Here is a 23,186-nt window from a genome sequence, read left to right on the forward strand (position 1 = left end):
CTGTGACACTTTGATGAGTCGAACAGGCTTTGGCTGCAGAATAAAATACTGGATCAGAACTAACAAAGTTTAGGATTGGGGACTGTGATTCATGGGGCTTTTCAGATTTCTGTATATAGTTGACATTGTCTCTCGGGAAAAGGAGAATATGAACAAAGTTGTGGATAAGACTGAAGGCAAGAAAACTTGTACACTTGTGGAGATCACCTGTTCTGTTGCCCTCATTGTACAGCTGAGGAAAGGTGCCCCAAGAGATTATGGTTAGTACCTATCAGTGCTGTGATGGGAAGCCCTAGGGGAAAAGAAGGAGGGAAGGTGCCCTCTCCCAACCTGCCCAGAGAAAATCCCAATTCCATAGCATAGATGGACTCATACAGGCCTGGAAGACATAGCCTGAGGTTGTTCCTTGGAGGAAAGGTGCCCAGGCACTCCTGTGTTATTGCTTGGTGAGCAGAGCTGTGAGTCCCCAGTGGGCAGGGCCCCAGTTGCACCTTAATTTTGACCTAACCCTGCCTTCTAGGATTACCTACTATTGGTGCTTAGTACATTTTTCTTTTTCTTTTTTTCATGATTACATTCACATGAACTAACAGCATGATGTAAATGATCTACTGGAATAACCAATTTTATTCCAGAACTACCAATCTTTCAGAAAGGTAAACAGGTGATAAAAGAGGCCTCAGTTTTACTAGCATGGAAGAAATTACTTCTTGGCATGTTCTCTGATGTTGGTAGCAAGGTGCATCCCTTCCTCATCCATCTTCTGGATTCTAGTCCAGAAGAACCCACTTCTAAAAGGAAACATTTAAAACCAATTTAGCAATCAATCAAAAGCATTTTTATAGAAAGATATTTCATTTGCTGTAAACCTGTATTTATTAATCTGAGAGGGCCCAAGTGCCAATCTTGTGACTACTTATTATTATTTCTGTTGTTAATATCAATAACATTTTACAATGTATGATATTTTACATTGAGAAGGCATGTCTCATACCTTTGTTTTCATTCCCAATAGTCCTGTGAAGCAATATTATCCCCATTTTTCCTATGAAACTGTGACAGCTCTGGGATCTTATAAAATCTGCTCTGCTTTACTCAGACTGTGAATGACAGAGAAGAATTGGTCCTTGGATACCCTTTGACCTGCAGGTTCCTGCTCTTTCAACCACGTGTAACATTTACTCTGAGTAAACTAGGGGACTCGGCTAACAGAGGTGATGCAAGACAGGCTCAGTATTAAGGGAAGTCTAAGAGCAACAGAAAGACCATTATAACAAAACAGTGAGTTCTAGACTAAGAGTAAGAGGATAAAAATTATTTTGCTTATGCATAAGTCATCTTGTCTATGTCTATATTATTTTTATACCAAATATAACTCTATTTTGTGTCATAAAATTATTTTTAAAGTATAGAACTTTTCTTTTACTTAATTTTAATTCAATTTTTCTATGTCTATTTACAGCTTTGACACTAGGATTCACTCTTTTTAAGAAATGTCACTCCTGAGTAGGAAGGTCCTTGACAATGTTTATAATTGGGCTAAAACTCATTCCACTGTCTCTAAGTGATATCAATTTTGCCAATTCTCAGATCCCATACTATCATATGCTTCTGTGATTATTTTAGAAAAATAGTTGCCATTACTATGTCACAGAAGGACCCTCTTTTCGATTAGTTTGGGATGTCTGCCTGATTTCTACATTTGTCTCATACACAGGAAACAGGGCAATTAACAACTGAAGTTAGCTATTAAGGCAAATTTCAAAGTAACATTTGAAACGATGAAAGCCAAGGTAGGGATGGCAGCAGATGGAATGAGAACTGAAGTGATGGGTTTGTGATATAATTCCACTATCAAAAAAGCAAGAAAGAGTAGTCTTTTTTATTTTTTTAAATATTCAAAGCTCAACCTGAAAGTATTTTCATCATCAAATTTCCTTCTGGAATAAATGATTAAAACTTAATTTAAAATCATAGATAAGCAACAAGGATATACTGTAGAGCAGAGGGAATTATGGCAATTATCTTGTAATAACCTAGAATGGAGTATAATCTGCAAAAATACTGAATCACTATGCTGTACACCTGAAACTAATATAATATTGTAAATCAACTATACTTCAATTTTTTTTAAAAAACCTTAACTTAAAATCATATAAATTCCTATCTGGAATACCTTAAAATGAAACTACCCTATTGTATTTTAAGCTTGTGCTTAAAATATGACCATAAAGAGGAAGTAGTATTAACAGATAGAAAAAAGCAGCAGACTGGGCATCGGGAGACCTGGTGCTGACTCAGTATACTCTGTGACTCGAAGCACCTTTTCAAGCATTCTGCACATCAGTCTTCTCATCAAAAAAAAAAAACAAAAAAAAAAGAACAGTTGGGTCAGAGAATCTCCAAGTCTCTTTCAGCTCTAGAGCTCAATGTTTGTCAGATTGGTTGGAGAGGTTGGTGGGAAACCTTTAAGTGGAGTACAAGTACTTGTAGCTGAGTGTACAGTTGAAAAATTGCCTTCTGCCAAGTCTTGGGATCTTACATAAAAAGAGAGATCAAATAGAAAATGGTCCAAACTCCGGGTCAACCAGGTGGCCGCTCCCGTTTATTCAGCTAAGATCTGACTGTAGAGCCCTGAACTGAACTCCTGATATCATCCAGATGTTAGCAGGACTGGAAAGCCTTCCAAAGCACAGCAAAACTTTTTGACCCACCTCCTAGGGAAATGGAAATGAAAACAAAAATAAACAAATGGGAACTAATGAAACTTAAAAGCTTTTGCACAGCAAAGGAAACCATAAAAAAAGACTAAAAGACAACCCTCAGAATGGGAGAAAATATTTGCAAATGAAGCAACTGACAAAGGATTAATCTCCAAAATTTACAAGCAGCTCAATATCAAAAAACAAACAACCCAATCCAAAAATGGGCAAAAGACCTAAATAGACATTTCTCCAAAGAAGATATACAGAATGCCAACAAACACTTGAAAGAATGCTCAACATCATTAGTGATTTCTCACTAATCATTAGAGAAATGCAAATCAAAACTACAATGAGCCACATCTTCTTTATCCATTCATCTGTTGATGGACACTTAGGTTGCTTCCATGTCCTGGATAGCACAGGGAGATCAGCTCGGTGCTTTGTGACCACCTAGAGGGGTGGGACAGGGAGGGTGGGAGGGAGATGCAAGAGGGAAGAGATATGGGGATATATGTATATGTATAGCTGATTCACTTTGTGATAAAGGAGAAACTAACACATCATTGTAAAGCAATTATACTCCAATAAAGACGTAAAAAATAATTAAATAAAACAAAAACTACAATGAGGTATCACCTCACACCAGTCAGAATGGCTATCATCAAAAAATCTACAAACAATAAATGCTGGAACGGGTGCGGAGAAAAGGGAACCCTCTTGCACTGTTGGTGGGAATGTAAATTGATACAGCCACTATGGAGAACAGTATGGAGGTTCCTTAAAAAACTAAAAATAGAACTACCCTATGACCCAGCAATCCCACTACTGGGCATATACCCTGAGAAAACCATCATTCAAAAAGAGTCATGTACCACAATGTTCATTGCAGCTCTGTTTACAATAGCCAGGACATGGAAGCAACCTAAGTGCCCATCGACAGATGAATGGATAAAGAAGATGTGGCACATATATACAATGGAATATTACTCAGCCATAAAAAGAAACGAAATTGAGTTATTTGCAGAGGTGGATGGACCTAGAGTCTGTCATACAGAATGAAATAAGTCAGATAGAGAAAAACAAATACCATGTGCTAACACATATATGGAATCAAAAAAAAAATGGTTCTGAAGAATGTAGGGGCAGGCCAGGAATAAAGACGCAGGCGTAGAGAATGGACTTGAGGACATGGGGAGGGGGAAGGGTAAGCTGGGACGAAATGAGAGAGTGGCATGGACATATATACACTACCAAATGTAAAATAGATAGCTAGTGGGAAGCAGCCACATAACACAGGGAGATCAACTCGGTGCTTTGTGACCACCTAGAGGGGTGGGACAGGGAGGGTGGGAGGGAGATGCAAGAGGGAGGAGATATGGGGATATATGTATACGTATAGCTGATTCACTTTGTTATAAAGCAGAAACTAACACACCATTGTAAAGCAATTATACTCCAGTAAAGATGTTTAAAAAAAGCACAGCAAAAGCCAACATGTTTCCTTGTGCTGACATTCTCTTGTTGGCAACTGGGCATCTATTTGGGTCCACTGTAACAAAAAAAGAAAATTTCAAAACTCAGATGGGGTGATCTTGTTCTCAGAATTCTAGAGCCATTTGACAAGCAGAAAACTATCCTGACTGGCTTTATGAAGCCTAATTATTGTTCCTTCAAAGACACTGGGTATAAAATAACTACTAATTGTTTAAAAAAATCACTAGATAAATATGAAAAATCATAAAGAATTACGTGACCACAGTGTGTTCTGTAACCCAGAAATAGCCATTGCTGGCACTTGTGTGAATCCATTTCTCTCTTCTTGGATGTGCGTGTATTAACACAAGCATAGTGCTTGTTTGTATACTAGAGTACAGGCATTTCCTTAATATTATTCCATATCTTCGAAAACATTATTTTAATAAAGTCCACTATAAGAATCTATTAAAACTGACTCACCAAACCCTTACGGTTAGGTTAATTTGTCTCCGATATTATGTTGTAATAATACTGCAAAGAATATTTTTGAACAAAATTCTTCACCTGTCTCTTCCATTATGATCCTCCATCCTAAGGTCATAGATCATAAACATTCTTAAGTGTGCAGATAAGTCTTGTTAAATTTATGTGCAGAAAGAATGCAAAGCTTTGAATAATGAAATATAAGCATGATACATGTGTTTGTGAGGCCATGGATGCTTCAGTTTAGGAATGACTGCAAAACTGATGATATTCTTAGCATGAAGATTGTACCTAAAAGAAAAAAATGTATGAATCCCCAAATATTGGGGTACAGATATCAAATTAGATGTGTCCATTTCAAGGTCATGAATTCTCTTTACCTGTCAAGTAGCTGGATTTATTCATAATTATAGTAGAAAGCCCTCATTCAGGTGATTTGAAGAACTTTTCAGCCCAGTAAAGTGTCCAAATTTGTTAGCAAAGACAAGAATAAACATTTTAAACCATTAAATACTACTAGTATTATATAAATGTGTTATGCAATGTCATTCTTCATGTTCAAAGAAGGAACCATGGGACATTGTTCTGGTTGTGCAGAAAGATGTACAGAAACATGGTCAAAATGAAAGAAAGGGCTGCTCTGGAACTTTCCTCCCCAGCTCTTGAGCTTAATTTAATTTTCCTGTCTTCTAACCTTGCTTCAAGCCATGATATGCCTTACCTTTGCATGGTTCTCTGTGGTTTGCAATTTTCTCATTCAGTTCTTGCAGCACCACTCAGAAAGGAGATTTATTTTTATTGAACAGACAAGGAAATGGCCAATTAGAGCATTTAAATGACTAGCTCTACGTCACTTAGCTGGGACTTAGCCAGATTTCTTATAAAAATCGAGTCCTCCGTAAGCATAGCAATAAGGAAGCATACTGCAAAATGTAAATCATATACCTGTGTTGGGTCAAAACTTTCATTGATGCTGAGAGAATGCAACATTAACACGAGAAAATTATTTGTGTGTCTTGTTTTGGATTGTTGTTCTTCCCCATAGATAAAAGCCCGTCGTGGTAAAAGAGATTCAGGACAGAGGGAATCTCCACCACAAAGTGTAGTACAATTTCCCAGAGGAGCCAGATGGATGAGAAGCCTTCCACCAGGAAAAGTAAAGTCACATCTCTCTCTCTCTCTCTCTCTCTTTTGCTTTAATATTAATTTATTTATTTGGCTGCACCAGGTCTTAGTTGCAGCACGCAGGACCTTTAGTTGCAGCATGCGGGCTCTAGTTCCCTGACCAGGGATCGAACCCGGGCCCCCCTGCATCGGGAGCATGGAGTCTTAACCACTGGACCACCAGGGAAGTCCCAAGTCACATCTTGTATTTGCAGGCTACCTTATGGAAGAGTGGAAGCTTTATTTCCACATCCTCGTTCTCCATTCCTTCTCCTTTGTTTTTTATCAAGCCTCCCTGTTGTGGAGATTCTCCCAGTATAACACTGGACCAGATCCAGCCCCTCATCCTGTTACCTGCTACTTTTCCCTTAGGGAGCCCCAATGAGTTATCTATGAGAAATTACGTCAAATGATCACTGAATCCCAGGACATAAGGGATGGAATGAGTCCAGAAAAAGTCATCTTAAACAAACCCCTAACCCATATGTGAGTTCCTGCTACAATATCTTTGCTATGTAGCTGGTTATTTCCCATGAGCTTTGGAAACCTCCAGTAATAGGGAAATAATTCTTTTGCAGGCAACCAAATCTCATCCCTGAGCCTATTTGGCCATTAAAAATTATTTCTCCCATTATATATATATTTTTATATGTTTATCTGTCTCTTCACAGGTTCTCTCTTTGTTTCTCTTTAGTCCCAGTTCTCCAAATGTGCAAAAAAAATTAATCCATCATTCACATGGGAACCCTTTCAATGTAGGCCCATTGTTCCACTTCACGGGGACCTAAAAGAACGTGTTGCTCTTGTAACAGAATGACAGTTCCTCCAGTACCATATCACCTACAAACAGTAAAAATGGTTCCCCATATTAGTTTTTTTTAAGCTGAATATATGTGAAGGCAGAGCCTAGTGACATACAACAAAAATACATCCAAGGGAACATTACACTAAGGAGTTAGTGGTTGTGCTCATTTATACACTATATATCAGGTATTTTAAAAGAGAACCCTTGGATGTTAGCTTAATTCAAAGGCAGCTCTCTAAGTATAAACTTTCAAGCTTTATGGTAGATGAATATGCAAAACAGATGGGACCACAGACTTGAGACTAGGAGACTCAGGTTCTGTGACTGGCTCTTCCCCATCTTCCTCATTCACTTTATTTTGGAACAATGTGACATAAATGCCTTCATTTAATTTTTCTTATATTTTCATCTGCTTCCCACACCTCTGAAAAAAGGCCATATTTGTTTTACTTGATGGTAAGATCCCCGATTTATTGTCTTGAAGCCAACTAAAGAATATGACAAAGAAGGGATGTAGTCATGATTATCTCGGTGAAAAAAGATGGTGGGACTGCGTGAAATCATCTGTAGTTTTCTCAGACTTAGCAGTGGGCGAAATGGAAAGAAGGTGATCTCAGTCAGGATACTCACTGCAGACATCTGTGTTATTCTCTAGTTCCCGAATTCTGTTCATTACGCTATGGACTGGCTCTCATCATGCACTTCTCAAACTTTACCGTGATAACCCAGCGTGTGAGTCTGAGCATTGCAATCATTGCCATGGTGAATAGCACTCAGCAGCCTGGTTTATTCAATGCCTCCACAGAAAGACCTCTTGCATTCACCCTCAATCGCTCCAACAGATCCACCAAGGAATTTAATTCAGGAGTAAGTATAATGGAGACCAAGGCTCTTTGTTGAGAGGGAAAACCCAGTTTGAAAGGAAGACTTGTATCTTGATTCTGTGGCATATAGAAGCATGAATTTTCAGTGCCAAACTAAAAAGGACTGGAATTATTTTTCTTTGAGATAGTGCTTACCTCTGTGATTAAAATGGTCTCACTGAGATTATTATGATTACAAGGTTGGGGGTGGGGACTATAGGAAAAACTTGTGAACACTTCTAGAAAGGAATAGATTACTGGGTATCTTCAATGAAAAACTAGGCACTAGGATGTATCTAAGCACATCCTTCTGCCTGATTCTAAGCAGGTCTCTGTACTTTTCATAGTCTTTGAGCCATTTTACAACTCAGTAAGTTCTATATAATAAATAGTAATGCAAATGCTTCTTGCCCATAGCTCTGCAAATGAATCTTGTTCTGTGAAAAATCAATTGCTACTCTCCTCCACTTGCCCCTCAGTTGAATAAGCCAGTTTTGCTATATATTTAAAATCTATTTCAGCATTACTTCCCGCTCATAAACGTGTGGGTCTTTGAATTCTCCTTTGGGCCAGTTGTAACATCTTACCAATTCCCCCATTAATCAATGAGTTAAATAAAATCTTTATTACATGTTCATTTTTTATTTGTATAAGGATCATGATTATAACCCATTTAAATTTTTTCTTTAAACTAACATTTATTTCACATTTCTAAAGTCATCCTCGTATTTTATGATTTTGTTACCTTGAAGCCAGCTTATTTATAATGACCTCTCTGTCTCCAGTCTTTCTTCCATCATTCATTCTACACATTCACACACCTGTGCTCAAGAATCCAGGATACCTTCAAGTCGCGAACTCCTCTCTTGAGATGCTGTACTTCTCCAGAACCTGAGCGCACTTCTCAGCACACTCATATCTGCTATCCATGGCCCAGGGAGAGTCTTTGAGCAAGTCAGAGTTCCAGTTAGTTTCATTGGGTATCATTCCAAATACTGCAAGTCCACTTTTGCTGTTTTTCTTCAATAAGAATGAGTTTTCCTATTTCTCTTTATACAAATCATAGGCATTCTTCAAAGAATGGTTCAAGTACTTCTCCCTTCCTGGGACCTTCCCAAATTGTTCTCCCGTCTTCTCAAAGTCCCTATTTTACTGCTGTTCATCCTCAAACTTGAATTCTGACATGAGTCATATATCTTGTATTATTTATAGTTATTTTAAGTGGACAAAATATTTCATATTTTACATTTTTAGGCTCTTTACTTCAATTTATACCATGATGCCATGTATCTAGTGGTCTACCAAAATTATTTATTGGGTTACATCAGAAGAAAATGTGATCTTATTAATGTGTAATATGTGTTTTAGGAAGTCACCTCTGCTAGGGCAGACCATGATTCCTAAACTTGATTTTAGGGACTAATTTTGATAAGCATTCAGTAAAGTAAAGTAAAGATGTGTTTTCCTTATTTTTTGAAATGAGAGTCAGCATGTCACCTGAATTATTTACTAGAACCAAAATAGTTAAAAGAAGCTCTTTCACTATATTTCATTTACATCTTCCTATCAACTACCTATGTAATCATTTCTTTATCTCTTTTCTTCTTCATTTCTCTATTTTTTTTCCTTTTCTTCTTCATTTCTCTATTTTTTTCTCCCTCTGAGAGGAGCAAATTAGAGATATAATTGGTTGTTTGGAAAAGGTGGAATATTTGTTTGGTAAAAAATGGAGGAAAGCCAAAATTGATATTTTATAGGAGGGTCAAAACCCCAAGCAGCTCTGGCTATAAATTAGAATTTTTATAAAAGAAATTCTTAGCAAAGAATTTTCCTTTTTTTCCCCCCAGGCCTCTGTATATGAATGGAGCCCAGAGACTCAGGGTATCATCTTTAGCTCCATCAGCTATGGGATAATACTGACTCTGATCCCAAGTGGCTATTTAGCAGGGATATTTGGAGCAAAGCAGATGCTTGGTGCTGGTTTGCTGATCTCCTCCCTTCTCACCCTCTTTACACCACTGGCTGCTGACTTTGGAGTGATTCTGGTTATTGTGATTCGGACAGTCCAGGGCATGGCCCAGGTAGCTGGTTACTTTCTCATTCTGTGTGGGATATGGATTCCTGAATTCTACTAGAGATCAAGAGTCTTAATGATTTTCATTTCAGGGAATGGCATGGACAGGTCAGTTTACAATTTGGGCAAAATGGGCTCCCCCACTTGAACGAAGCAAGCTCACCAGCATTGCGGGATCAGGTAAGGATATACATACAGATCACAACTTTGTAATCTGTTTCACCCTATGGCATCTTTCCTTCTATGCATAGGATGGTTTGGGGGACAGGGAGAAAAGTGCTGTAAAAATATTCAACAATGTAAGACAGTCACATAACAAATAAGACAGATACATCTGTGCTGTAAAGCCACCAAGACTCAGAAGCAGAAAAGACCATTGTGAGCATTGTGAGGGTAGTCAGAAAAGCATTGTAGGGAAAAGTTTAGAACTTTAAGAATTTGCAAAAATAGAAAAAAAAAAACCCAAGTAAACTGTATAAACACCATTTTAGCAAAGATATGCAAATGAAAATTAAGACTGTCAGTGGTAAGGAGATAAATCAGTCTGGAAAGTAGAGTTTCAAGAGCCCACATTATTCTGAGTTCTTTACTCTTCTGAGCTAATATTCACAACATCCCTTTGAAGATAATTTTTAACTTTCATTTGCTTTTCTTTTGAATTTTATTTAATTTATTTTTTTATACAGCAGGTTCTTGTTAGTCATCCATTTTATACGCATCAGTGTATACATGTCAATCCCAATCTCCCAATTCATCACACCACCACCCCCACCTCCCACTGCTTTCCCCCCTTGGTGTCCATACGTTTGTTCTCTACATCTGTGTCTCTATTTCTGCCCAGCAAACCGGTTCATCTGTACCATTTTTCTAGGTTCCACATATATGCGTTATTATACAATATTTGTTTTTCTCTTTCTGACTTACTTCACTCTGTATGACAGTCTCTAGATTCATCCACGTCTCTACAAATGACTCAATTGCGTTCCTTTTTTGGCTGAGTAATATTCCATTGTATGTATGTACCACATCTTTATCCATTTGTCTGTCTATGGGCATTTAGCTTGCTTGCATGACCTGGCTATTGTAAATAGTGCAACAGTGAACGTTGGGGTGCATGTGTCTTTTTGAATTATTGTTTTCTCAGGGTATATGCCCAGTAGTGGGATTGCTGGGTCGTATGGTAGTTCTATGTTTAGTTTTTTAAGGAACCTCCATACTGTTCTCCATATTGGCTGTATCAATTTACATTCCCACCAACAGTGCAAGAGGGTTCCCTTTTCTCCACACCCTCTCCAGCATTTGTTGTTTGTAGATTTTCTGATGATGCCCTTTCTAACTGGTGTGAGGTGATACCTCATTGTAGTTTTGATTTGCATTTCTCTAATAATTAGTGATGTTGAGCAGATTTTCATGTGCTTCTTGGCCATCTGTATGTCCTCTTTGGAGAAATCTCTATTTAGGTCTTCTGCCCATTTTCTGATTGGGGTGTTTGCTTTTTTAATATTGAGCTGCATGAGCTGTTTATATATTTTGGAGATTAATCCTTTGTCCATTGATTCATTTGCAAATATTTTTTCCCTTTCTGAGGGTTGTCTTTTCGTCTTGATTGTAGTTTCCTTGGCTTTGCCAAAGCTTTTAAGTTTCATTAGGTCCCACTAGTTTATTTTTGTTTTTATTTCCATTACTCTAGGAGGTGAATCAAAAAAGATCTTGCTGTGATTGATGTCAAAGAGTGTTCTTCCTATGTTTTCCTCTAAGAGTTTTATAGTGTCCGGTCTTACATTTAGGTCTCTAATCCATTTTGAGTTTATTTTTATGTATGGTGTTGGGGAGTGTTCTAATTTCATTCTTTTACATGTAGCTGTCCAGTTTTCCCAGCACCACTTATTGAAGAGACTGTTTTTTCTCCATTGTATATCCTTGCCTCCTTTGTCATAGATTAGTTGACCATAGGTGCGTGGGTTTATCTCTGGGCTTTCTATCCTGTTCCATTAATCTATATTTCTGTGTTTGTGCCAGTACCATATTGTCTTGATTACTGTAGCTTTGTAGTATAGTCTGAAGTCAGGGAGTCTGATTCCTCCAACTCCATTTTTTTCCCTCAAGACTGCTTTGGCTATTTGGGGTCTTTTGTGTTTCCATACAAATTTTAAGATTTTTTGTTCAAGTTCAAAAAATGCCATTGGTAATTTGATAAGGATTGCATTGAACCTGTAGATTGCTTTGGGTAGTATAGTCATTTTCACAGTATTGATTCTTCCAATCCAAGAACATGGAATATCTCTCCATCTGTTGGTATCATCTTTAATTTCTTTCATCAGTGTCTTATAGTTTTCTGCATACAGGTCTTTTGTCTCCCTAGGTAGGTTTATTCCTAGGTATTTTATTCATTTTGTTGCAGTGGTAAATGGGAGTGTTTCCTTAATTTCTCTTTCAGACTTTTCATCATTAGTGTATAGGAATGCAAGAGATTTCTGTGCATTAATTTTGTATCCTGCAACTTTACCAAATTCATTGATTAGCTCTAGTAGTTCTCTGGTGGCATCTTTAGGATTCTCTATGTATAGTATCATGTCATCTGCAAACAGTGTCAGTTTTACTTCTTCTTTTCCAAATTGTATTCCTTTTATTTCTTTTTCTTCTCTGATTGCCGTGGCTAGGACTTCCAAAACTATGTTGAATAATAGTGGCGAGAGTGGACATCCTTGTCTTGTTCCTGATCTTAGAGGAAATGCTTTCAGTTTTTCACCATTGAGAATGATGCTTGCTGTGGGTTTGTCGTACATGGCCTTTATTATGTTGAGGTAGACTCCCTCTATGCCCACTTTCTGGGAGTTTTTATCATAAGTGGGTGTTGAATTTTGTCAAAAGCTTTTTCTGCATCTATTGAGAGGATCATATGGTTTTTCTTCTCCGATTTGTTAATATGGTGTATCACATTGATTGATTTACATATACTGAAGAATCCTTGCATCCCTGGGATAAATCCCACTTGATCATGGTGTATGATCCTTTTAATGTGTTGTTGGATTCTCTTTGCTAGTATTTTGTTGAGGATTTTTGCATCTATATTCATCAGTGATATTGGTCTGTAATTTTCTTTTTTTGTAGTATCTTTGTCTGGTTTTGGTATCAGGGTGATGGTGGCCTCATAGAATGAGTTTGGGAGTGCTCCTTCCTCCGAAATTTTTTGGAAGAGTTTGAGAAGGATGCATGTTAGTTCTTCTCTAAATGTTTGATAGAATTCACCCGTGAAGCCATCTGGTCCTGGACTTTTGTTTGTTGGAAGATTTTTAATCACAGTTTCAATTTCATTACTTATGTTTGGTCTGTTCATATTTTCTGTTTCTTCCTGGTTCAGTCTTGGAAGGTTATACCTTTCTAAGAATTTGTCCATTTCTTCCAGGTTGTCCATTTTATTGGCATAGAGTTGCTTGTAGTAGTCTCTTAGGATGTTTTGTATTTCTGTGGTGTCTGTTGTAACTTCTCCTTTTTCATTTCTAATTTTATTGATTTGAGTCCTCTGCCTGTTTTTCTTGATGAGTCTGGCTAATGGCTTATCAATTTTGCTTATCTTCTCAAAGAACCAGCTTTTAGTTTTATTGATCTTTGCTGTTGTTTTCTTTGTTTCTATTTCATTTATTTCCGCTCTGATCTTTATGATTTCTTTCTTTCTGCTAACTTTGGGTTTTGTTTGTTCTTCTTTTTCTAGTTCCTTTAGGTGTAAGGTTAGATTATTTATTTGAGATTTTTCTCGTTTCTTGAGGTAGGCTTGTAAAGCTATAAAATTCTCTCTTAGAACTGCTTTTGCTGCATCCCATAGGTTTTGGATCATCGTGTTTTCATTGTCATTTGTCGCTAGGTATTTTTTTATTTCCTCTTTGATTTCTTCAGTGATCTCTTGGTTATTTAGTCATGTATTGTTTAGCCTCCATGTGGTTGTTTTTTTTACATTTTTTTTCCCTGTAATTGATTTCTAATCTCATAGCGTTGTGGTCAGAAAAGAGGCTTGATATGATTTCAATTTTCTTAAATTTACTGAGGCTTGATTTGTGACCCAAGATGTGATCTGTCCTGGAGAAGGTTCCGTGCACACTTGAGAAGAGAGTGTAATCTGCTCTTTTTGGATGGAATGTCCTATATATATCAATTAAATATATCTGGTCTATTGTGTCATTTAAAGCTTGTGTTTCCTTATTAATTTTCTGTCTGGATGATCTGTCCATTGGTGTAAGTGAGGTGTTAAAGTCCCCCACTATTATTGTGTTACTGTCAATTTCCTCTTTTAGAGCTGTTAGCAGTTGCCTTATGTATTGAGGTGCTCCTATGTTGGGTGCATATATATTTATAATTGTTATATCTTCTTCTTGGATTGATCCCTTGATCATTATGTAGTGTCCTTGCTCATCTCTTGTAACATCCTTTATTTTAAAGTCTATTTTATCTGATATGAGTATTGCTGCTCCAGCTTTCTTTTGATTTCCATTTGCATGGAATATCCTTTTCCATCCCCTCACTTTCAGTCTGAATGTGTCCCTAGGTCTGAAGTGGGTCTCTTGTAGACATTTATATATGGGTCTTGTTTTTGTATCCGTTCAGCAAGCCTGTGTCTTTTGCGTGGAGCATTTAATCCATTCACGTTTAAGATAATTATCGATATGTATGTTCCTATGACCATTTTCTTAATTGTTTTGGGTTTGTTTTCGTAGGTCCTTTTCTTATCTTGTGTTTCCCACTTAGAGAAGTTCCTTTAGCATTTGTTGTAGAGCTGGTTTGGTGGTGCTGAATTCTCTTAGCTTTTGCTTGTCTGTAAAGCTTTTGATTTCTCCATAGAATCTGAATGAGATCCTTGCCAGGTAGAGTAGTCTTGGTTGTACATTCTTCCTTTTCATCACTTTAAGTATATCATGCCACTCCCTTCTGGCTTGTAAAGTTTCTGCTGAGAAATCAGCTGTTAACCTTATGGGAGTTCCCTTGTATGTTATTTGTCATTTTTCCCTTGCTGCTTTCAATAATTTTTCTTTGTCTTTAATTTTTGCCAATTTGATTACTATGTGTCTCGGCATGTTTCTCCTTGCGTTTATCCTGTATGGGACTCTCTGCACTTCCTGGACTTGGGTGGCTATTTCCTTTCCCATGTTAGGGAAGTTTTCGACCATAATCTCTTCAAATATTTTCTCGGGTCCTTTCTCTCTCTCTTCTCCTTCTGGAACCCCTATAATGCGAATGTTGTTGCATTTAGTGTTGTCCCAGAGGTCTCTTAGGCTGTCTTCATTTCATTCTTTCTTCTTTATTCTGTTCTGCGGCAGTGAATTCCACCATTCTGTCTTCCAGGTCACTTATCCGTACTTCTGCCTCAGTTATTCTGCTATTGATTCCTTCTAGTGTATTTTTCATTTCAGTTATTGTGTTGTTCATCTCTGTTTGTTCGTTCTTTACTTCTTCTAGATCTTTGTTAAACATTTCTTGCATCTTCTCGATCTTTGCCTCCATTCTTTTTCCGAGGTCCTGGATTATCTTCACTATCATTATTCTGAATTCTTTTTCTGGAAGGGTGCCTATCTCCACTTCATTTTGTTGTGTTTCTGGAGTTTTATCTTGTTCCTTCATCTGGTACATAGCCCTCTGCCTTTTCATCTTGTCTATCTTTCTGTGAACGAGGTTTTTGTTCCACAGGCTGTAGGATTGTAGTTCTTCTTGCTTCTGCTGTCTGCCCTCTGGTGGATGAGGCTATCTAAGAGGCTTGTGCAAGTTTCCTGATGGGAGGGACTCGTGGTGGGTAGAGCTGGCTGTTGCTTTGGTGGGCAGAGCTTAGTAAAACTTTAATCCACTTGTCCTCTGATGGGTGGGGCTGGGTTCCCTCCCTGTTGGTTGTTTGGCCTGAGGTGACCCAACACTGGAGCCTACCGGGCCTCTTAGGTGGGGTTAATGGCAGACTCTGGGAGGGCTCACACCAAGGAGTACTTCCCAGAACTTCTGCTGCCAGTGTCCTTGTACTCATGGTGACACACAGCCACCTCCCGCCTCTGCAGGAGACCCTCCAACACTAGCAGGTATGTCTGCTTCAGTCTCCTATGGGGTCACTGCTCCTTCCCCTGGGTTCTGATGCACACACTACTTTGTGTGTGCCCTCCAAGAGTGGAGTCTCTGTTTCCTCCAGTCCTGTCGAAGTCCTGCAATCAAATCCCACTAGCCTTCAAAGTCTGATTCTCTAGGAATTCCTCCTCCCATTGCCGGACCCCCAGATTGGGAAGCCTGACGTGGCGCTCACAACTTTCACTCCAGTGGGTGGACTTCTGTGGTATAAGTGTTCTCCAGTTTGTGAGTCACCCACCAAGCAGTTATGGGATTTGATTTTATTGTGCTTGCGCCCCTCCTACCATCTTATTGTGGCTTCTCCTTTGTCTTTGGATGTGGGGTATCTTTTTTGGTGAGTTCCAGTGTCTTCCTGTCGATGACTGTTCAGCAGTTAGTTGTGATTCTGGTGTTCTCACAAGAGAGAGTTAGAGCACGTCCTTCTACTCCACCATTTTGAACCCATCTTAACTCTCATTTTACAAAGGAGGGAATTAAAGTATGCAGAGATTAAGTAAATTGCCCAGAGACAAATAACTAGCTGGGGGTATAACTGAGATTTGAGTCCCGACAATTTGGTCCCAGAGTGCACACTCTCAATCACCATGCTACACTCCCCCACCAGAGCGTGTGATCATAAGGACTTGATAACTACATCACTGTTATTTGCCCCAACCTGTAGTACTGAGAATGTGTACTTGAAGAACAGAACTGAGGGTCATCAAGCCTCTTACTCCCCAGTCCAACGCATGGCTGCATCCTGCAGATTTTTACTCCAAAGCCACCATCCTGTGTGGCTCCTTCCATTGCAGTTGTCACCATCTCCTCTATCTACAAATGCTCAATTGGTCTTCTCTCTCCTCTAGCTTTGTTTCCTTCAAACTTCTCATCAAAGCCAAGTTATCTTCCTAAAGCACAGACAGGGCATTTTTGCTAATCTGCTTAGGAATCTTCAGTGTGTGCCTTCATGATTACAGAAGAAGACTGACCCCCTTATTGCATGGATATAAAGATGCTCGACCATTTGGTCCCAACCTGCCTTTGCGCTCAACATCCCTCTGTAAGCAATGCTCAGATTGTAGCATGTACAGTCTGCACTTAACTTCTCTCTGGCTCTATTTCTACTGGCTCATTTTCCTGGAAGGTCTTTTGCTCCCAGCTTCTTTTACCAAAATTCCATCCATCCTACTATTAGCTCATGTAAACAATTTGTGACTCTTATCATCAGTTTTAATTTTCTCCTCATGTATACTTTCAAAGAAAATTGTAGTTTTATTATCATATTTATATTCCACATTCTTTTTATTCAAATTGCATATTGGGACCCATTGAAGGGGTCATAAAATCAATTAAGTAGGTCAAAACCAGTATTTTTAAAATGAAAGTGAATAGAATAGAATGGAAAATTTTGGAGTGAATTGCACACGGTAAGACTAAGTATTGATTCATGAAACTCTTGTTTGAAGTGTGTGTGTGTGTGTGTGTATTTGTGCATATATTGTGTTGCCATGAAAGATACATTTCTTATTATGGGTCTCTGAAAAATATGTTCAGACTCCAAGGTCTACCTTGTATTACACTTATAATAGTGAATTTTGTTCACGTTTTTCTCTGCAAGTGGGCTGAAATCCCCTTGAGGTCAAGGACTTTATCTTACTAGTTTTTGTAAGAGTTTCCTTTTCTGTTGCCAACCTCATATTGCCCCTGCCAGAATGTAACTGTAATTATAAGGAAATACTGGTGGGCTGTGTTTGCAGAGAGTTTCTATGACAAACAAAGGGATTTGTATTTGGTCACATTGGAGTTAAGGAGCCATTGAAGTATCAGGTGGCATACTGTTATTATTTATTAATTCTAATTACTTCTCATGACTTCTCAAGATCTCTTATTGGGGGAGTTCTGTGAGCTGGAAGAAAGACTCTCATCACCCAGTAATTCTAAGTCTGCCACCTCTTTGTTGGGACAACATCCAAGGAAGTCACTCAGTCTCAACCTTTGCTATTTTCCTCAGTGTTTTTTTATCCCTCTTCTCCTCAGGGGCAGCATTTGGGTCCTTCATCATCCTCTGTGTGGGGGGACTAATCTCACAGGCATTGGGCTGGCCTTTTATCTTCTACATCTTTGGTGAGTCACTTTCTCTTAACTCCTAACACCTCCACTTCCCAGGCATTTGTTTTTATGCTTACATTACCTATCGCCCACATTCTTCCCATTTGAGAGAAAATGTCCATTGTTAAATGGAAGATGACGAAGAATGTTGAGGATTGGTAGATTTCTTAGTCTAGTCTAAGAGATGACCATCTGCATGGTGCTGACTTCTGAGAAATCAGGAGTGTAGCCTTACACACCCACCCCAGGCATCTTCTGTAGAATCTCTGCCACCACGTCTGAAACACCAGGTCTAGTTGCTCTGTGTGGTTAACATGTCAGAGCTGGTGAAGCATATTTTCAATATGTCTTCATACTTTATTATAATTATTATTTCTGCCAAGATGCCCTTAACCTATTTTCTACCAGGTGAATCTTGCAAAGCTCAAATTAAATGTACACCTCCCTATGGGGACTACCAAGACTTATCCCATTAGATTAAGTCTTTCCATCCTCTATGATGCTTACTGATAATTTCTTTTCTAGGCTGTGTTGGCATGTAATTATTTATTTCCCCTTCTCCCTCTCCACTAGATTATGAAATGACTGAGGCAAGAAATTCATTCCATTTTTTTTTTTATCACTTTGGTACTATCATAGTGCCTGACTTAAAGCTTTATAAATAAAAGAATGGATAAATCCAGTAATTAGAGGAAATTTAAAGAACATTAGTCCACAGAGTCTTTTAACACAGAACCTCTTCAGGTGACAAATCTCAGCAATGAGACAAGTTTCTATTCTCAATATGGTTCCAGCTAGGACGGCTTTCTCATTAATGATGCTAATCCCAGGTCATTTTTGTCCACACATGTTGATCAGGTACTGTCAAGAAATATTTTTCTGGAAATCCATAATGGATGTGTTGTTTGAATACAAATAACACTGTCTTTTGCAAATATGTTGGTAAATTTTCCTCGCCACACTCATTTTATGGCAGGTTGTTTTGTATGTGGATGAATACTTTTCTCTTCAATCCTGACTATTCAGATCTTCTAAAATACAACAGTAATGTGTGTATTAAGAAGTTGTTGTTAATGACACACCACGATATATCCACTGGAGTCTGAAGAGTAACTAATCAGCTATACAGTGGTACGTTCATGCTCCTGCTCTGTCGAGAGGGCTCTGACATTAACAAATGGCACTCTACATTTAGTCAAAAGGAGATTTGTAGATGAGTTGAGATGAAGAAGTGGGAAACTTTAAGTCATGATGGTGGAACAACCATGAATTGATATGTGTGTTTTGGGGTGAGGTGTGCTACTTCAGAGGAAACTCCCTTCCCCTAGCACACAAATCTACCTGAAAACTAATTGGATCCCAGCTTCCCAGGTAGCATTGGCTGCGTCTGCTGTCTCCTGTGGTTCATGGTGATTTATGATGACCCCATGCATCACCCATGCATAAGCGTCAGGGAAAAGGACCACATCGTGTCTTCACTGGCTCAACAGGTACAGTGCAGCCCTTCTACCTGTGGGCCATGCAGAGGTCTCCAGGGTAGGGTGTGGGGCTCCCAGGAGAGGCATCCTCTGTCCTGTTCCAATACCCATACTGATTAGATATTTCCTTTCAGTCCAGTTCTCCTAGACGATCTGTTCCCATAAAGGCTATGGTCAGATGCCTACCACTTTGGGCCATTTTCACGGGTTTTTTCAGCCATTTCTGGTTATGCACCATAATCATAACTTACCTACCAACGTACATCAGTTCTGTGCTCCATGTCAACATCAGAGATGTGAGTATGCTTCCTGTACTTCTATGAACATGATAATGGCAATAAGAAGAAAGAGTTCTGTGCTGCCTACTACAGTCTGGCTTTACACATAACCACTCATTTAACCCTCACAATGATTGAGAGACATTGTAATGATTTCCATTGCACAGGTGTAGAAATGGGGACACAGAGGGGAGATGACTTGCCCTGAATTACACAATTACTGAGTGGTAGAGCTGCTGTGGTATCTGTGTTCTTAACCACTATGCAACGCTGCCATACTAGCTGATGCTTCAATTTCTCTTAGAAATGAGTAGTGCTTTTCTCTGGAGACCAGTGTAACGCAAGTGCTGGCTCTCTTACCTGAGAAAGTGTTCTCCTCATGTGGAAAAGGATGCTAATTTCCTTAAAGCAACTCCAAGTGTCAGGAGGGTGGGCTAATGGTTGGTCTGTGTAACTGATAAACTCTGGTGCCATATGCACCTCTGTAACTACTCACTGTATACATTTCCTTCCTTCAGAGTGGGGTTCTGTCCTCCCTGCCTTTTATTGCTGCCTCAAGTTGTACGATTCTAGGAGGTCAGTTGGCAGATTTCCTCCTGTCCAGGAATCTTCTCAGATTAATCACCGTCCGAAAACTCTTTTCATCCCTAGGTAAGGATGGGGGGACTCGGTTAACCAATCCCTTTTTCCACACGTGGTCAGAGAAGTTTCCTGATGGTGTGTCCCCATTGCCCAGGGCTCCTCCTTCCATCGCTGTGTGCTGTTGCCCTGCCTTTTGTGGCTTCCAGTTACACAACAACTATTATTTTGCTGATACTTATTCCTGGGACCAGCAACCTGTGTGATTCAGGATTCATCGTCAACACCTTAGATGTCGCTCCCAGGTAAGATTTTACCTTTTTTTTCCCCTCCCCCAGGCCCTTCCGGAGGTTTAGGCCTCAGTCTTCTTGCAACTACTTCTTGTTGTTGACATGCACAAAATGATGGCAGAGTAATAGCAAATAACTAGAAATGTCAGTACGTGGCCATGACCTAAGGCGTTTTTAGAACAACAGTGCCCAATCTTGGCCAGTAACAAGTAGATGAAACTTCCTTAGCTTCTCCACTAGAGATTGGACTGTGCGTTCTGGGAAATGACCCACACACATGTTTTGGAAAAGCTTCCAGAGTGTTGATGATATTAGCTACCACATATGTATACACTTGCCCTGAGCCAGATCCTATTCAAAGGACTTCTCATATATCAACACATCTGATCGGCATAACTACATGTCCTATTGTTATCCTCACTTTATAAGGGAGATGACTGAGGCACAAGAAGTTTAAGTGACATGTCTGAGGTCACACAAAGGCAGAGCCAGGATTTGGACCCAGGCCGTCCGTCCAGTGTATGTTGTCTCATCCACTGCACAAACTGCCTGCCATGCTGAGATGCTGTGGTGGGAACCTGGGCTCCTGAGAGACAGAATTGTTTCCTAGTTGTTGAGTCGGTGGATAGGTGATTTCAGGTTTGGCAAACAGACATTGCCCTAACTATCTTGAAGTGAACAGAAAAAACTGAATTAGGCTAAATGACTTTGCTATTAGAGCTGAACTGCATTAAAGTTGAGTTGCTGAAAAGTGATAGGCAGCTTTCTATATACAATCATCTCCCCGCAGGTATGCAAGTTTCCTCATGGGAATCTCAAGGGGATTTGGGCTCATCGCAGGAATCATCTCTTCCACTGCCACCGGATTCCTTATCAGTCAGGTTGGGCCAGTTTATTGAACATCTGCAAGTGGCAGGTATTGTTTTAGGCACTGGGGATTCACAACAGGGCCTCTGTTCTCAAGGATTGTATGGTCTGATGGGGAAAGTAAGCCTGGATGCCAACACAATTACTCTGTTTGTAGGGGACTCTAAATCAGAGCCTGGTAGTTCACATTTCCCAGGGAAAGAGAAGTAAAAGCTGAATTTCTAAAAATGAATAGGTATTAGATTAATGAAAATGATCAGTTCAGGCACAGAAAATAGCACATATGACTTCCTAGAGGAACAAAAGTATGAAACAGCTCTTAGTTATGACCAGAGTGAATGATACATGTCAAGGATAAGAGATGAAGACACAGGAGCAGAGGGGAAGGTTATGAACAGTCTGTTCAGATTAATTCCAATTTCTAAAAAAAAATAACAAAATGGAAACCCAAAGGGTCCCAAAGCCAGCTTGAAGAGAGGTTAAATCATGGGTGGAAAGAGAAAGGCTGTGACACAGAGCAGGGAGCATAGCCCATGAGGCTTGCTCAGTACCAAGTGTGGGCTGGTAGGGAGGATGGAAAGGCAGAACCAGGCTGGGGTGGCAGGATGACATGAGCCAACTTACAGAAAAAGATTTGTTTTGTTTTCAATACATCTCTAGGTGATCTATTTTCAGGTTGCTTTTTGGCCAAATTGCTAGGAATCCACTTTGACTATAATGCCAGAAATGAACTGTGACTTACAAGGGCTGGATGAGGAAAATCATACAGTCAGACCAAATGTAACTCACATCATATTGAGATGTCCGTCCAGGGGGTTGTTGTGACTGATGTCGACAGTCAAAAACAAAACAAATCAGAGAGAGCACAAGAGTGAAAATCTTAAAGCTGTTGTTTTAGGCATAATTTTAAATGAGTAATACGATATTTTCAAGAATGTTGAGATCCAAATTTCTAGAAAAACATTAGTGTAGGTTAATTTATTTGGGTTTAAAGAAAAGTTCATCCCAAGCCAGAACCCAGTGTTCATTTTAGCATCCTCTTGTTTCCATCAGTTTCATAAAACCTTCTTTGAGAATTCAAGGTGCTCAGTGGTTATTGCATATTGTTCCCTAGATTCTTTGTGATCAGTGTTGCAATATACAAAATGGAGGATTTCTAGAACTAGTGGAGAAGGAAATGTGAGGCTGATAATTCTGTGTATTTTTTTAAATTTTCTCCAGGATTCTGTGTCTGGATGGAGGAATGTCTTTTTCCTTGCTGCTGCTGTCAACATGTTTGGCCTGGTTTTTTACCTCACATTTGGACAAGCAGAAATCCAGCACTGGGCCAAAGAGAGGACTCTTACCCGTCTCTGAGGATGTAGTTGCAGACTTAAATGTAGTACTGACCATTAACTTTTTCAACATTTTTTACTTATCGTCATTCTCTTTTCATATTCTTGGCCATAGGCTCAGCAGTTCTCAATTTCAGTTACATGTTAGATTTCCCTGGGGAGTTTCTAAAATATACAGATGAATGGGCTCTACTCAGGGGATTCTGAATGAATTGGTCTGGGATAGAGCCCAGATATCATTAATTTTTAGACACTCCTCAGGATTTCTAACATGCAGCCAGGGTTGACAAACTGCTAGACAAACTTGAAACATCAATTCCTGTTGCCTTTGAACTTTCCTTTTTGTAAGAAACTAGATAAAAAGCTGTGTGAAAATAATCACTGATAAGTACCTTCATGAGGGCGATTATAGACACAGAGAAGATCTACTAGAACCAGAGTTGTATGTTCTAGAGCTCAGCACAGAATTTTAAGGCTGTAATCCACAGCGTAAACATTTTTATTGTTTTTATACATTGAGAAACATGGATGTTTATTTATGTGGTTGCATTCTATTAAAATTCACATGCTAAAATTAAATGGGCCACTTAAAAATTATTTACATTA

General features: G+C 39.0%; 1 protein-coding gene and 1 non-coding gene across 2 annotated transcripts; one reads left to right on the plus strand and one right to left on the minus strand.

The window, feature by feature from the left end:
• Window positions 1-5,792: 5,792 nt before the first annotated feature.
• Window positions 5,793-22,610, plus strand: SLC17A2 (solute carrier family 17 member 2). Its single transcript, XM_068557964.1, has 11 exons — window positions 5,793-5,820; window positions 7,289-7,500; window positions 9,344-9,577; window positions 9,663-9,750; window positions 17,683-17,769; window positions 19,126-19,244; window positions 19,367-19,528; window positions 20,029-20,161; window positions 20,247-20,394; window positions 21,170-21,260; window positions 22,468-22,610. The coding sequence occupies exons 1-11, from the start codon at window positions 5,793-5,795 to the stop codon at window positions 22,600-22,602; spliced, it is 1,437 nt and encodes a 478-aa protein (XP_068414065.1). The 3' UTR covers window positions 22,603-22,610.
• TRNAR-CCG (transfer RNA arginine (anticodon CCG)) lies at window positions 5,942-6,015 on the minus strand. The gene has a single exon. It is a non-coding gene; the product is annotated as a tRNA-Arg (tRNA).
• Window positions 22,611-23,186: the final 576 nt, after the last annotated feature.

This window comes from Eschrichtius robustus, chromosome 12, assembly GCF_028021215.1.
Source record: "Eschrichtius robustus isolate mEscRob2 chromosome 12, mEscRob2.pri, whole genome shotgun sequence".
Lineage (NCBI taxonomy): Eukaryota > Metazoa > Chordata > Mammalia > Artiodactyla > Eschrichtiidae > Eschrichtius > Eschrichtius robustus.